The following is a 13,860-nucleotide window of genomic DNA, read 5'->3' as shown; positions in this document are numbered from 1 at the left end:
CGACGATAACGGTGACGAATGAGAGGAAGAGGTCTCTATTGGAACAAGACCTCTTCCTCTCAAGCGACGACGACGATGATGGGGCTCCACCATCACGATCGATTAAAAAAATGGCGCAGTCTTCGGCGGAAAATGAGCGAAGAAAAACTATTTTGATATCTCCACCGAAGACTGCGCCAATGAAAAATGTGAGAAAAAAATGTAAATTCTTATCCAAGGGTCAGGCCTCCAAAGAAAACATCAGACCTGACCCTTGGATAAGAAAATATACTACGCCAGCGCGCCCACCAACCACGGCGCAACGTTTATTTAAAAATATTAAAAATTTAAAAAAATTGTAATTTATAATAAACCAAAAAAAAAAAACGTTTTTGAATTCATTAAAACCCGAACCCAAACACACACAAACTCACAAATCGAAACACTCAAACCCAAACAAACCGAAACACTCAAACCCAAACAAACCGAAACAATTTTTTTCTCATTTTTTATTCAATTTCGCTACATTTCAAGGGGAATTTACATTTCTGAGGGGTGAAAAGTCACACTGCGCGAAGTAGTCTTTCAACGTTGTTTCGGGGATGCATTCGGTGCTCGCACAGTCGATCTGCCGCTGGAGGAGCCAGGTTTTCAGCGCGCATGCGTTGTAAACGGCGCAGTGGAGAGGGGAATTCCAGGCACGTTTGTGATTGGTGCACGAGACGGTGGCGTTCGCAGTCAATTGGCGGAGTGATGGGCAGGCCAGGTCGTCGAGGTTGTACACGTTGGGTATTATTTTCTCGAGACATCTCTTTTTCTCAAGGCCCTTCACGTGCACCTTGCTGGCGCCTCGCAGGATATTGAAGAGCACCTCGTGCACTTCCTCATAGGGTACAGTGCCACTGTTCCAGTTGAGGCCGTGGTAGTTTTCCTCCAACCACTGATTCTCGCTCTGGTACTTGGCAGGCAGGTAGCTCCACCTGTGAGGTGGTTCGAACATGTACACCGATGGCTGAGCATCGTCTTCGAGAGCAACCACCGCCACCTCTTTGAATACGAATTCGTTGAAGGGTCGCTTGAAACCCTGGAAGTCGACAACGAACTCCATTCTCGAAGTGATGCTCCTGCTGCGATGCTTGGCTCTTTTATACCGCCAGCCCCCACTCTACCCTACCGAGGCAGCCAATCATGGCTCGCTTCCTCTCCCCTCCATCCAACGAACTTATGTTGGAATGCTATACCACAACCCCCTCCGGAACGCAGGCAACCAATCGCGACACGCGTGCCCTCCACCATCCGCCAGTTGTCTGGTATAAATTCGGGGTCCGGTGGCCGAGCTGGCACAGTTCACTTCAATCACGACAGAATGTCTGCTCAAGATTGCAAAGAGATCATTGCGAGCTGGGAGGAGGTATTGGAGCTGGGAGGAGGTATTTAAGAATCGCGGTGCCGATGAAATTCATGAATGGATGAAACGTTTAAGGAAGGTCATCAAGACGCTGGAAGACTCTCAGAGGCTGGCAACCACTGGTCCGGAGCGGCAAAAATTCCTATTCACCGTTGGATTTTTGCGAGGTATTGAAATTAAATTAGGACTATTGCTGAAACGTGGCCGTGGAGTGCAAAATCGACAGAGGCTCATCGACTGCGTGCGATGGTCGGATCTGAACTCTTCGTTCAAGAACGGCATCAGGGTAGGCGTATTCACGAATTTGAAGCACGTCGACGTGAAAGCCTTCATGAAAGACTGCATGGCGCATTTCCGCGCAAAGATCGACAACGTACTGCTGAGTAGAGGTGTCGCAGTGAAGGCTTACGCCGTGCTCGCTGCAAAATTCACCGTCACGAAGAATGACGAAGAGATCATCGATCTGAAGTTCTTCAACACGAAGGCGGCACCGATTTTCAACACTACGGATACGGGAAAATGGTTCGTGGAGCACATACGGGAGCCGATTCTGACGGATCTGGAGGAATTCGAGCAGCAGGGTTCAGGCTGGTCACTGCACTCGATCGTGAACATGACGCTGCACATCAGCAAGTTCAATCCGATGCGTGGCAGCTCTTACGTGGATCTTCCAGCCAAGATCCGAAACAAGAACGCGTGTGTCAACGTGCGGAACAACGACGAACAGTGTTTCAAGTGGACCATACTGTCGGCGCTTCATCCCGCCCACCATTCCGATCGCGTCTCCGAATACAGTCCGTACGAGGCGGAATTGAACTTTGACGGGATCGAGTTCCCCATGGAACCGCGCAACATTCCGAAGTTCGAGAAACAGAACGACGTCTCGGTAAATGTATATATTTTGAAGAAGAAGAAGCGAGACTTCGACGTGATGCCCCTGCACGTGGCGGCAACGAAGAAGCAGCAACACGTCAACCTGCTCCTGGTACAGGATCACTACGTGGAGGAGGAGGAGGAGGAGGAGGAAGAGGACGAGGAGAACGAGTGCTACATGATACCGAGGTTCCATTACGTGTGGATCAAGAACTTGTCTCGCTTGGTTTCAAACCAATTGTCGAACAGAAACCACAAACTCCACATCTGCGATCGCTGCCTCCACTACTATCGCACCGAAGACAAGCTGGCCGCACACGAAATTGACTGCGCAATAGTCAACAAGTGCAAGATCACCATGCCCAAATGGTCGAACAGGATGCTCTACTTCAAAAACCATGGACACAAGGAGCGCGCACCATTCATCATCTATGCGGACTTCGAGTGCCTGCTGAAGCCGACTCGTGACGAGAACACCTACCAAAAGCACGAAGCATTCAGCGTGGGGTACTACGTGAAGTGCAGTTACGACGACTCACTCTCGCGGTATCGCAGCCACAGGGGTCCGAAGCCTGCGGAATGGCTAGCCCGAGAGCTGCAAAACTTCGCCGCGGAACTCGACAACGTCTACGCGAACCCCCGACCGATGGAGAGACTAACGCTCCAGCAGCAGAGAGAGTTCCACGCCGCCACCAAGTGTCACATGTGTGAGCGACCCCTGTTGGGCGGTGACAGAGTGCGAGATCACTGCCATCTGACGGGCAAGTACCGCGGTGCAGCGCACAACGAGTGCAACCTGAACTATCAGGACTCGAAAACCGTGCCCATCGTCTTCCACAATCTCACCGGCTACGACTCCCACTTCATCATACGAGAAATCGCCACGTGCTTCGCCGGTCGAGTCGAAGTGTTGCCACAGACGAAAGAACGCTACATCTCGTTCACGAAGCACATACACGGTAGCGAAGTGAAGTTCCGTTTCATCGACTCGTTCCGCTTCATGGCGTCGTCGTTGGAAAAACTTGCGTCGTACTTGAGCGACATGAAGATCGTGAGGAGCGAATTCTCCCACCTGTCCGACGAGAAATTCAAGTTGCTCACGAGGAAGGGAGTGTTTCCCTACGATTACGTCGACTCGTTGGATAAGCTCAACGACACCGAGCTACCACCGAAAGCGAGCTTCCACAGCACGCTGAACGACAGCGACATCTCGGACGCGGACTATGCGCATGCTAAGAGAGTGTGGGACGAGTTCAACATCCGGAGCTTGGGCGAGTACTCGGACCTGTACTTGAAGACGGATGTGCTTCTCCTCGCCGACGTCTTCGAGAATTTCCGCAACGACTCTGTGCGAGCGTACAGCCTGGACCCCGCCCACTACTACACGCTACCTGGTTTCTCGTGGGACGCCATGCTCAAGTACACGAAGGTTCAACTGGAACTGCTCACGGATCTCGACATGCACCTGTTCATCGAGTAAGGAGTGCGCGGTGGTGTGAGTCAGTGCTCGAACCGTTACGCTCGAGCCAACAACAAGTACATGAGGGACTATGATGCGAACGACGCGAGCAAATACCTCATGTACTTCGACGTGAACAACCTCTATGGCCAGGCAATGATGGAGGTGCTACCGCGCGGGGCCTTCGAGTGGATAGATGGCAGTACTGTCGACTTTCTAAATGTGCCGGACGACTCGCCGGTCGGCTACTTCCTCGAAGTGGACCTGGAGTATCCGGAGGATTGTCACGACGCGCACAAAGACTTGCCGCTGTGTCCCGAGCACAAGAGCGCCCCCGGCTCAACGCAGACGAAACTGATGACGACCCTGGAGCCGAAAACGCGGTACATCCTGCACTACCGCAACCTTAAGCAGGCCGTCCAACAGGGTCTGAAGCTCGTGCGCATCCATCGGGTCTTGAAATTCGAGCAGTCCGCATGGTTGAAGCCCTACATCGAGCTGAACAGCGAGCTGAGAAAACAAGCGCGAAATGACTTTGAGAAGAACCTCTTCAAGCTCATGAACAACGCGGTGTTCGGCAAGACGATGGAGAACGTGCGCAAACGCGTGGACGTCAAGCTGGTGAAGAACTGGGGTGGTCGATACGGGGCCGAAGCACTCATTGCCAAGCCTAATTTCCACAGCTGCTCTATCTTCGCGGAGAACCTCGTGGCGATTCAGCTCGCCAAGACTGAGGTCCATCTCAACAAGCCCATCTACGTCGGACTCAGTGTGCTGGACCTGTCCAAGATTCACGTCTACGCCTTCCACTACGACTACATGAAGCGGGAGTTTGGCGATAACTGCAAGCTCCTCTACACGGACACTGACAGCCTGCTGTACGAGATTTGCTGCGACGACATTTACGAAATCATGAAGCGCGACATCGAGCGGTTCGACACGTCCGATTATCCCCCCAACAATCGGTTCAACATGCCACGAGTCAACAAGAAGGTGATCGGACTCATGAACGACGAGTGCAACGGCAGCATCATGACCGAGTTCGTGGGCTTGCGCAGCAAAATGTACAGCGTACGTGTGGAGGGGCGAGATCGCGTGAAGAGGGTGAAGGGGGTAAAAAGGGGCGTGGTCGAAGCAACCATCACCTTCGACGACTTCCTGCGCTGTCTCCGGGACAAAACAACGCTGCGGCGTGAACAATGCGTCATCAGGTCACGCCTACATAACGTATTTTCCGAGAGGCAGACGAAGGTGGCGCTGAGCGCGCACGACGACAAGCGCATCCTCCTACCCGATAGCACGGACACGTTGCCATGGGGACACTACAGAGTCCCACCTCTTCCACCGTAAGTGGGGGAACACTGCCTCCGTCATGAGTGGGGATGACGGGTATATGAGCGGCGAACTCGCAGCCGTTCTGCACAGCAGCACGATGGACACCGTCGAGAAGCTTAACAAAATAGCTCTGCTCGAGGATTTCCTGCCTACGAAGAAATTGGCAACGTTGCACGTGAACAGCATCTACCGCGTTACCGATCTGAGGCAAGTCGCAACGAAATATGGGCCTAAAGCCGTCGCCAGTCTCGACAACGAATTCCAAGTCTTCCTACCGAAACGCATCTCGGACGCATTCGAGAAGGATCCGAAGATGTTCGACCAGATGGCGCAAACGGTCGCTAACGGTCAATTGCTCCTGAAGTACTTGGGTGGTGGCACAGACGCCAAGATGAACCAAATCGAATTCAGCATCGATCATAAATAATGTTAAACCAACGTCGATTATAATGTTCATTTATTGTAAATAAATATCATCGAAACAAACAAAAATTACAAATCAGCCTTATTTATCCAACTATTGTGCGAGTTATCGAAACCCAGCCACTTCACGTAGACTCTATCCCCACGCTTCTTCAGCACTTTCTCCACGAGATACGTGTCCGGATACTTGACTCTCAGGAGCTCCTCTTCGTAGAACCCACCAGCAATGGGCTTATCTTGGTAGTCCTTCAACTTGTACGTCACCGGCTCCGTCGATGTCACCACGCGGCTCACCGTGAATATTTCTGTCGTCCAGTTGGGGGTGTAGCCTTTCTCGAAGACGTGCTTGTTCTTGCTCACTCGAACCTTGTCACCGACATCGAACTTGGGTACTCTGCGACGGCGTTCGCGTGGTCGTCGTAGCAGTGTTTCGACATGATCAGCTGTCACTTCACTCGGTTTCATGCCGATAGTACGATGTTTGCTGTTGTTGTACGCGGCTATGAGATCGGGCAGAATGTCGAGCCACTTGTAGGAACCGCGCAGACTGAACTGCAACCACATCTTGTTCTTGAGCGTGCGATTGAATCGTTCGACGATGGACGCTTTGAGGTTACTGTACGTCGAGTAATGATTGATGCGGTAGCGGTTCATGAGTCGCTTGAATGGTGCGTTGTAGAATTCCTTGCCTTGATCGGTCTGCAGATTCTGCGGGACTCGGCCCTGGCGAAGCACCAGTTGCATCGCGGCAGTGACATCCTCACCGGTCTTTCGCTTGACGGGCACAGCCCACGCGAACTTGGATAGCGCGTCGATGATGGTGAGCAAGTACCTGACACCACGGTTCTCTCGGGCATACGGTTGCATCTCCACGAGATCCGCCTGCCACGTCTCGTCGAGTCCTTGAACCTCGAACTTGCGTCGTGGGTAATTTCGACGTGCCGGTTTGTGCAGCTCTTCCATCAATCTCTCACGTTCGTTATCCATGCGGAGGCGGCAGCAACGTTTCGATTATCTCGGAATTGCGTTTGGCTAACTTCAGAGTCGTTTTAACGTTACCGTTAATGGCCCGTAGCTTCTCATTCACTTGATCCCGCAGAATCTGTATGTTCACTTGCAGTTCGTCGATGTCCTCTCTCAGTCGAGCTGTCGCGCGTAGCAATTCCTTCAGCTCGCCTTGCACAAGACGTTTCGCGAGACTCAAATTAACGGCGTCACTCGGTTCACTCGCCTCCGCGACGTTGCACAGTCTCCTGTGATCGACGTCGTACTGACCGCTGGTTGTGAGTTTGAATCCAACTCCTGGAGGACCACGCGCACCACCCTCGATTCGTCCCAATTGACGTCCGAACACATCGACGCTCATTGTTCAAGTGACGTTGTCACGTTCCCCACGCCGACTATATGATAATGCCGGCCTCGCGCAACTCCTCGATGATCGAGACGATCTCGTTGGTGTGACTGGGGTTGCCGGCCGATCGCTCGGCCAGCAGCAGACGCAGACGATCGACCAACTCGTTCGGATCGTCCCAGTACACGTAATCCATTCGCGTGTCCCTTCGCGCGACCTTGTATCGCGGCAAGGCACTACCGGTCTTCTGCCCCACGAAGGGTGCCACGTAGTTCTTGTACTTGCTACTGTTTTGCTTGCGAATATCCTCGTCCGGACTGTAGCGTTTCCTGTAGGCGTTCGTGCTTTGCAGGATCGCGCCATACGTGTTCCGGTCCTCCGCGTTAACGAGCCGAGAGTCAGGCTCCTTTCGGAAGAGCAGTTCGAACAAGCCGATGCTCGATCGATACTTGTTATCACCCACAACGACGCTTCCCTTCTCGAAACGAATGGGTGAGTCTCCGATCATTGTTCTACCGTCCGGCAGTTTTCGGACCCCGTAAGTCGTGTCCAGATACTTCTTCCTGTTCGTGTTGAGCATGTGAAGATATTTGCCGACGGCTCCTTCCTCCTCCTCCTCCTCCTCCGGCACGTCGTAATATTCCTCGCGCGGATCAGTGGAGGGCAGTTTGGCCGCAGGACTCTCGACTCGTTGAAGCCATTCTGCGGGACTCTGTTTGGAGTGAGCTGCAGGACTCTCGAGTCGTTGAAGCCATTCTGCGGGACTCTGTTTGATGCGAGCCGCAGGACTCTCGAGTCCCTGAAACCATTCTGCGGGACTCTGTTTGGGCGCAGGACTCCGTTTGGAGGACAATTTGGTGGCAGGACTCTTGAGCGACTGCCGGTTTCCGTTCCGTTTTCGACCATTCTTCCTCAGGAGTCAGCTCCGACCCCTCTTCCGCATCGTAGTAGGCAGTTTTGAAGGAATTTTCTAGCTCATCCGTCTTCTTCTTCTTCTCACGCGCATTAACGAGACGTTCGAGCGGCTGAACGATTGGTTTGAAAGTTTCGTCGAGCGCCCTCTCCATCGATTGCTTGTCCGCCTTCAGAAGCGCGTACTTGCGTTTAACGACATCTCTCATCTTCTCCAGCTGGCCGAGCGTTCGTTTCTCGCGGTGGAACTCGTCCATCGCGCTTCGGTCGTCCATGATGCACTGCGCGGAGTCACGCGGTGCGCGATATATTTATGGCGAACCGGTCGAAGCCCTTTCTGTACCTGCCGGATCCGCTACCGCGGTCCTTATCGATTACGAGAAATCCGTGATCGGTGTCGTTCCAGCAGGCGGAGCACAAGTCTCTGAACCGCGTGTACGACATGTCCGTGTTGACGTGATCGCCGTAGACGTGGCGGAGGTTCATCTCGTCCTGGCGAAAGATCACCAGCAGATTGACGTTATCGCGCACGAGGTGCTTGGGAATCTGAGCGTACGACTGGCACAGGTAGAAGCAATCGACGTTCTTGTGACGGCCCATGCAGTAGAAGGCTCTGACGTTGTCCTGCTTCTCGCATGCTATGTCGTCGAACACGATGATGGAATTGGGTCGCGCATCCTCCGGTGACACGACTTGATCGTGCTCGCTGAAGGCAAAGTACTCGATACCCTTGAGCGGTGCGAGGAGTTTCTCGAGCAGTCCGTACTTCGGTTGATTCAGCGACTTGGAGTAGACGTAGACGTTCTCGAATCGCAGCCCATTGGGATGCGTGATGAGCGCTAGCAACGCGTTGGTCTTGCCGCAGTTGGACGGTCCGCAGAAGACTGCGCGTATACTGGCGGGCAGTAACTCACCGTGTCGCGTGCGCGGTGCTCGTTGCTCGACGAGCGCGTCGAAATTCATCACCGGCAACTTGCGCGTGTGCTCGCGGAAATCCATGACTGAGTCGTCGGGGGTATAAATAGCGCGCTTATATACCCTCCGGCATCATTCATCACCGTGATGCGCACTGGGCGAGGTCTCCTGAACAAGTTCATCAACCGACTGCCCATCGAACTGCACGTGCCGGGCTATCAGTACTGCGGTCCTGGCACGAAATTGGCTGAGCGACTGGCGCGAGGTGATCCGGGAATCAACCCATTGGACGCCGCGTGCAAGGAGCACGATATCGCGTACTCGCAGAACCGCGAGAACGTCGAAGCGCGCAATAAGGCAGACAGACTGTTGGTCGACAGGGCGTGGCAGCGCGTGTTAGCGAGGGACGCCGGTGCGAAGGAGAGGCTCGCCGCTTACGTCGTGGCGAACACCATGAAGGCGAAATCCAAACTCGGTATGGGACTGAGGCGCAAGAAACACACTGCGACGCTCGCGCAAATAGTGAAAGCCGCCTCGCGATCGAGCGGTGATAATTCTCGCGAGATCATTCGATCGGCACTGAAGTATGCTCGCGCGGCCGTGAAGAAGGCTGGCGGTAGGAAAAAAGTGATAGTACCGCGCGTACTGCCCGTGCCGGAGAAAGTGGGCGGATTTTTACCCTTCCTGATTCCCCTGTTTGCCGGTTTGAGTGCGACGGGAGCGCTGGTAGGTGGCGCTGCTGGCGTTGCCAAAGCTGTGAACAGCGCCAAAGCTGCCGAGCGTCAGTTGCGCGAGAATCGCAGACACAACGAGACCATGGAGGCTATTGCCCTCGGCAAAGGGCTCTACCTCAAACCACACAAAAAGGGTTTCGGACTGCATGTGGAGACGCGAGAAAAAAAAAAGTCCGTCTGCCGAAACGCCCTCTAACGGACGTTGATCTGCTGAGGCACGCGCGAGAAATTCCCCACTTTCGCGGAGTATTCATGCGAAACGCGATGCCTAGGGGCGGACCGCGATTCCGCGAATGCGGTATCGTTAATCTCGACGACAAGAAGGGGCCCGAGACGCACTGGGTGGCGTACCGAAAGATCGGCAACGACGTCCGCTACTTCGACAGCTTCGGGGATCTGCAGCCGCCTCGCGATCTCATGGATTACCTCGGCGTCCGCGAGGTCAAGTACAATCACGCGCGATATCAGGATTTCGACACGTACGAGTGCGGCCATCTCTGTCTCAAGTTCTTATATAACCAGCTGTGAGCCGTCTCATCGATTCAGTCGCTCATGATTCGGTATGGGGGATTCATTGACTCTCAGTCTGACGGGAACGTCGTCGTTGCTGGAGGCGCAGTACTTCCCACCGATCGAGCTTTCACCCAGCAAGAACTACGTTCTCGGTCTGGTGGAATTTCTCTCCTTCAACTCCATACCCAACATCGATGTCGGCAAGAACAAATTCTACGCGGGTGACCAAGTGATCGTGTTGCCGACGGGCAGTTACGAGATCGAAGACATCGCAACGTACTTGCAGGAAGCGCTCGCACCGCGAGGCATCTCCCTCAATCTCAAGCCCAACAACAACACGCTGCGTAGCCTGCTCAAGTGCAACCACGAGGTGGACTTTCGACCGACAGACTCCATCGCTCCCCTGCTGGGCTTCACCCCGCGCGTGCTGTCAGCCGATACGACTCACAGCTCGGACTTACCGGTGGCTATTCTCAAGGTCAACGCATTGCGAGTCGAGTGCAACATCACGTCCGGCGCGTACATCAACGAGCGCAAGGTTCACACGATTCACGAGTTCTTCCCGGCCGTGCCTCCGGGATATAAGATCATCGAAGTCCCCTCGCAAGTCATTTATCTCCCGATCGCCGTCCGAGTCATTGATCATCTGCAACTGCGCATCGTCGATCAGGACGGAGCACTGGTGAATTTTCGCGGCGAAATCATTACCATCCGGCTGCATATCAGAGAAGTCAAGTAGACCATGGGCATCGTCTTCAACAGCAGAGTCGCTCCGAGCTATAAAAGAGCGACACCATGTCGTCCAAGCATCAGTCGACGAGGAGTGTCGAAAACGCTAACACGTCGCAACATTCAGTTCCTGCGGAGTCTCGGCCTTCGAGTCGTCGGTGGTGGAAGAAATTAACTTGCGTGATATTTTGCTGCTGAAATGGAGGAGGCTCTGGACGTTCATTCGCCCGTCGTATTCGACGAGTCCGTCACGCATTACGAGATTCACGCGCATCAACCCTACACTTCGTCGGGCTTCGCCAACAGCGACGAGATTCGCATATCCATCCAACATCAGGACCTCTGCGTCCTACCAGCCCGGAGCTCGCTGCACGTCTGCGGTAGACTCAGCAAAGCCGATGGAAATGTCGTAACGGCTACACAACTGGTGAACAACGCCATCTTGCATCTGTTCGAGGAAATTCGCTACGAGATCAATGCCATCGAGATCGATCGAAGCAAAAACGTGGGTTTGTCGAGTCTCATGAAGGGATACGCATCCTTCAGCCCCAGTCAGACGGCCATGCTTGAAAACTCCGGCTGGCTCGACGTTGCCGAGGCTCAGCAACTGACCGACGCCGGGGGATACTTCGACGTATGCATCCCACTCGCCATGATCCTCGGTTTCGCCGAGGATTATCGCAAGATCGTCGTCAACGCGAAGCACGAGCTGATTCTCACGCGATCGAGGCACGACATGAATACGGTTATTCAAACGGCCCTCGAGAACGGCGCCTTCGAGAATTACAAGATCGAAATCACGAGAATCGAATGGTTGATGCCTTACGTGACGCTGTCGGACAAGCGCAAAATTCGACTGCTCAGCCGCATCGACAAGGACATAATCATGAGTTTTCGCATCTGGGAATTGTTCGAATATCCCACGCTCCCGAGAACGACCAAACACGTTTGGACGGTGAAGACGTCGAATCAGCTGGAGAAACCGCGTTTCGTCATTCTCGCCTTCCAGACGAATCGAAAAGCCGTTCGAACAGCGAACGCTAGCCGCTTCGATCACTGCAGCATTACCAACGTCAAACTGTTCCTCAACTCACAGTGCTATCCATACGGCAATCTCAATCTCGACGTGCAACGCAATCAGTATGCACAATTGTACGAGATGTACGCCAACTTCCAGAGCGCGTACTACAACGAGAAGGAGGCCGAACCCCTGCTGACGAAGGCTGACTTCATCGCGCATGCGCCAATCATCGTGATCGACTGTTCGAAACAGAACGATACCCTCAAACTGGCACCGGTCGACGTGCGTATCGAACTCGAGGCCGATTCGAATTTTCCCGCCGGAACCACGGCCTATTGCCTCATCTTGCACGATCGCATCGTAGACTACAATCCCATAAGTGGTGACGTTAGGAAACGTCTGTAGTGGGGGAATGTCCTAGGAGTGGGGATCCACCTATAAAATGCGGGCGTCCGAGCGGAGTGCTCATCAATCATCATGGAGTACCTGGTGGACGTGCAGGGCTTCCAGTGCCACAACTGCGAGTTCGTTGTCAAAGAATTGGCCATCGCTCCACTCAACTCGCCCGACTACCCGCTGGTCTTCCTGTTCCAACCACCGATACCGTGGAACGAGATTCCCGCCAGGTACAAGAGTATAAATCTCTGGCTGGAACGCAACTATCATCGTCTGAGCTGGAGCGGCGGTGACGTGCCCTACGACGAAGTGGAGAACGTGCTTCGCTCGGTTCTACGCGACGCGAGCACCGTCTACGTGAAGGGTGAGCAGAAACAACGGTGGCTCGAACAATTCGGCTTCAACGCGCGCGACGTGGTGGACTGTCCGTCGCTGAGGACATCGAACAAACTCACCGCACCATGCCCCCACCACGATTCACCCCATTGCGCGCTGCGCAACGTTCTACTGTTGCGGATCTATCTTCACGAGTCGCGACCCTGCCTGGGAAGGTCATTGAAGCTGTATCATCGGCGTGAACCTCTCTCAGCTGCCGACATCGCTCAGCTGCCGAAGGAATTCTTCCTGACCTCCGCCGCGTACAACGTCGACTCCATCTGGAACGAATTGCCCGAGTCCCTGAAGATGGACCCTGAAGTTGCCGAGTGTCGACGATGCCGAGAACACGCCCCAAAAAGTTTATTCGCACCACTCAAGAGAGAATGTAAACAATGTAAATAAAGACCTCGTGTGTGTAAGAGAGAGAAAGAATGTAAATAAAAACCAGTCATAATCAACCGTGTGTATCATTGACTTCAACTATACCTAATGTTAACTTCAACTATTCCGATAGTTAACTTCAACTATACCTAATGTTAACTTTAACTATTCCGATAGTTAACTTCAACTATTCCGATAGTCGACTCGAGCTATTCCAATAGTTCACCTTGTGTGAAGGACGTGTTTGAACGAGTTTGGACGTGTTTGAACGAGTTTGGACGTGCTTGGATATAAAAGTCTGCGTTATCGCCTGTTTAGCAACTCGGTTTGGCTCTGAGAAATCTACCTTATCGACGGTCGATAAGAACTTCTACCATCCTGACAGTTGGCCATCCTGCCGGCGGCTATCCTGTCTCACCATCCTGACAGTTTGCCATCCTGACAGCGGCTATCCCGAGGGCGCGAATCCTCGCTCTCCGAGGAAGTCCGTCTCAACGACTGTACGAAAAGTCCGCCTCAACGACTGTTCGGGAAGTCAGCCTTAACGACTGTTTGGGCACCGCCATTCAAGTTGGGGGATTTTGCCGATGTTTCCGCTCGTTTGGAATTGAGCACGCTATTTTACCGACGTTTGAGACGGCACGCTATTTTACCGAAGTTTGGGTTAGCGTGCTCATCCTTTTTTACCAACGTTTGGGTTAGAGTAACCATCCTTTTTTACCGACGTTTGGGTTAGAGTGGTCGTCCTTTTTTACCAACGTTTGGGTTAGAGTGATCGTCCTTTTTTTATCGACGTTTGGGTTTGTTTGGGTTAGAGTGACCATCCTTTTTTACCGACGTTTGGGTTAGAGTGGCTATCCTTTTTTACCGACTTTTGGGTTAAAGTGCTCATCCTTTTTTACCGACGTTTGGGTTTGTTTGGGTTAAAGTGCTCATCCTTTTTTACCGACGTTTGGGTTAAAGTGCTCATCCTTTTTTACCGATGTTTGGGTTAAAGTGCTCATCCTTTTTTACCGACGTTTGGGTTAAAAGGAGAATCCACTCTACCGACGG

General features: G+C 53.1%; 2 protein-coding genes across 2 annotated transcripts; both read left to right on the top strand.

The window, feature by feature from the left end:
* The first annotated feature begins 1,448 nt into the window (after positions 1-1,448).
* On the top strand, positions 1,449-3,740 carry LOC122411353 (uncharacterized). Its single transcript, XM_043420100.1, has one exon. It carries the CDS (start codon positions 1,449-1,451, stop codon positions 3,738-3,740), a length of 2,292 nt encoding a protein of 763 aa, XP_043276035.1.
* Positions 3,741-10,830: 7,090 nt separating this feature from the next.
* Positions 10,831-12,057, top strand: LOC122411352 (uncharacterized). Its single transcript, XM_043420099.1, has one exon. It carries the CDS (start codon positions 10,831-10,833, stop codon positions 12,055-12,057), a length of 1,227 nt encoding a protein of 408 aa, XP_043276034.1.
* Positions 12,058-13,860: the final 1,803 nt, after the last annotated feature.

Source organism: Venturia canescens, chromosome 5, assembly GCF_019457755.1.
Source record: "Venturia canescens isolate UGA chromosome 5, ASM1945775v1, whole genome shotgun sequence".
NCBI lineage: Eukaryota > Metazoa > Arthropoda > Insecta > Hymenoptera > Ichneumonidae > Venturia > Venturia canescens.
This window is presented reverse-complemented; position numbering and strand designations above follow the sequence as displayed.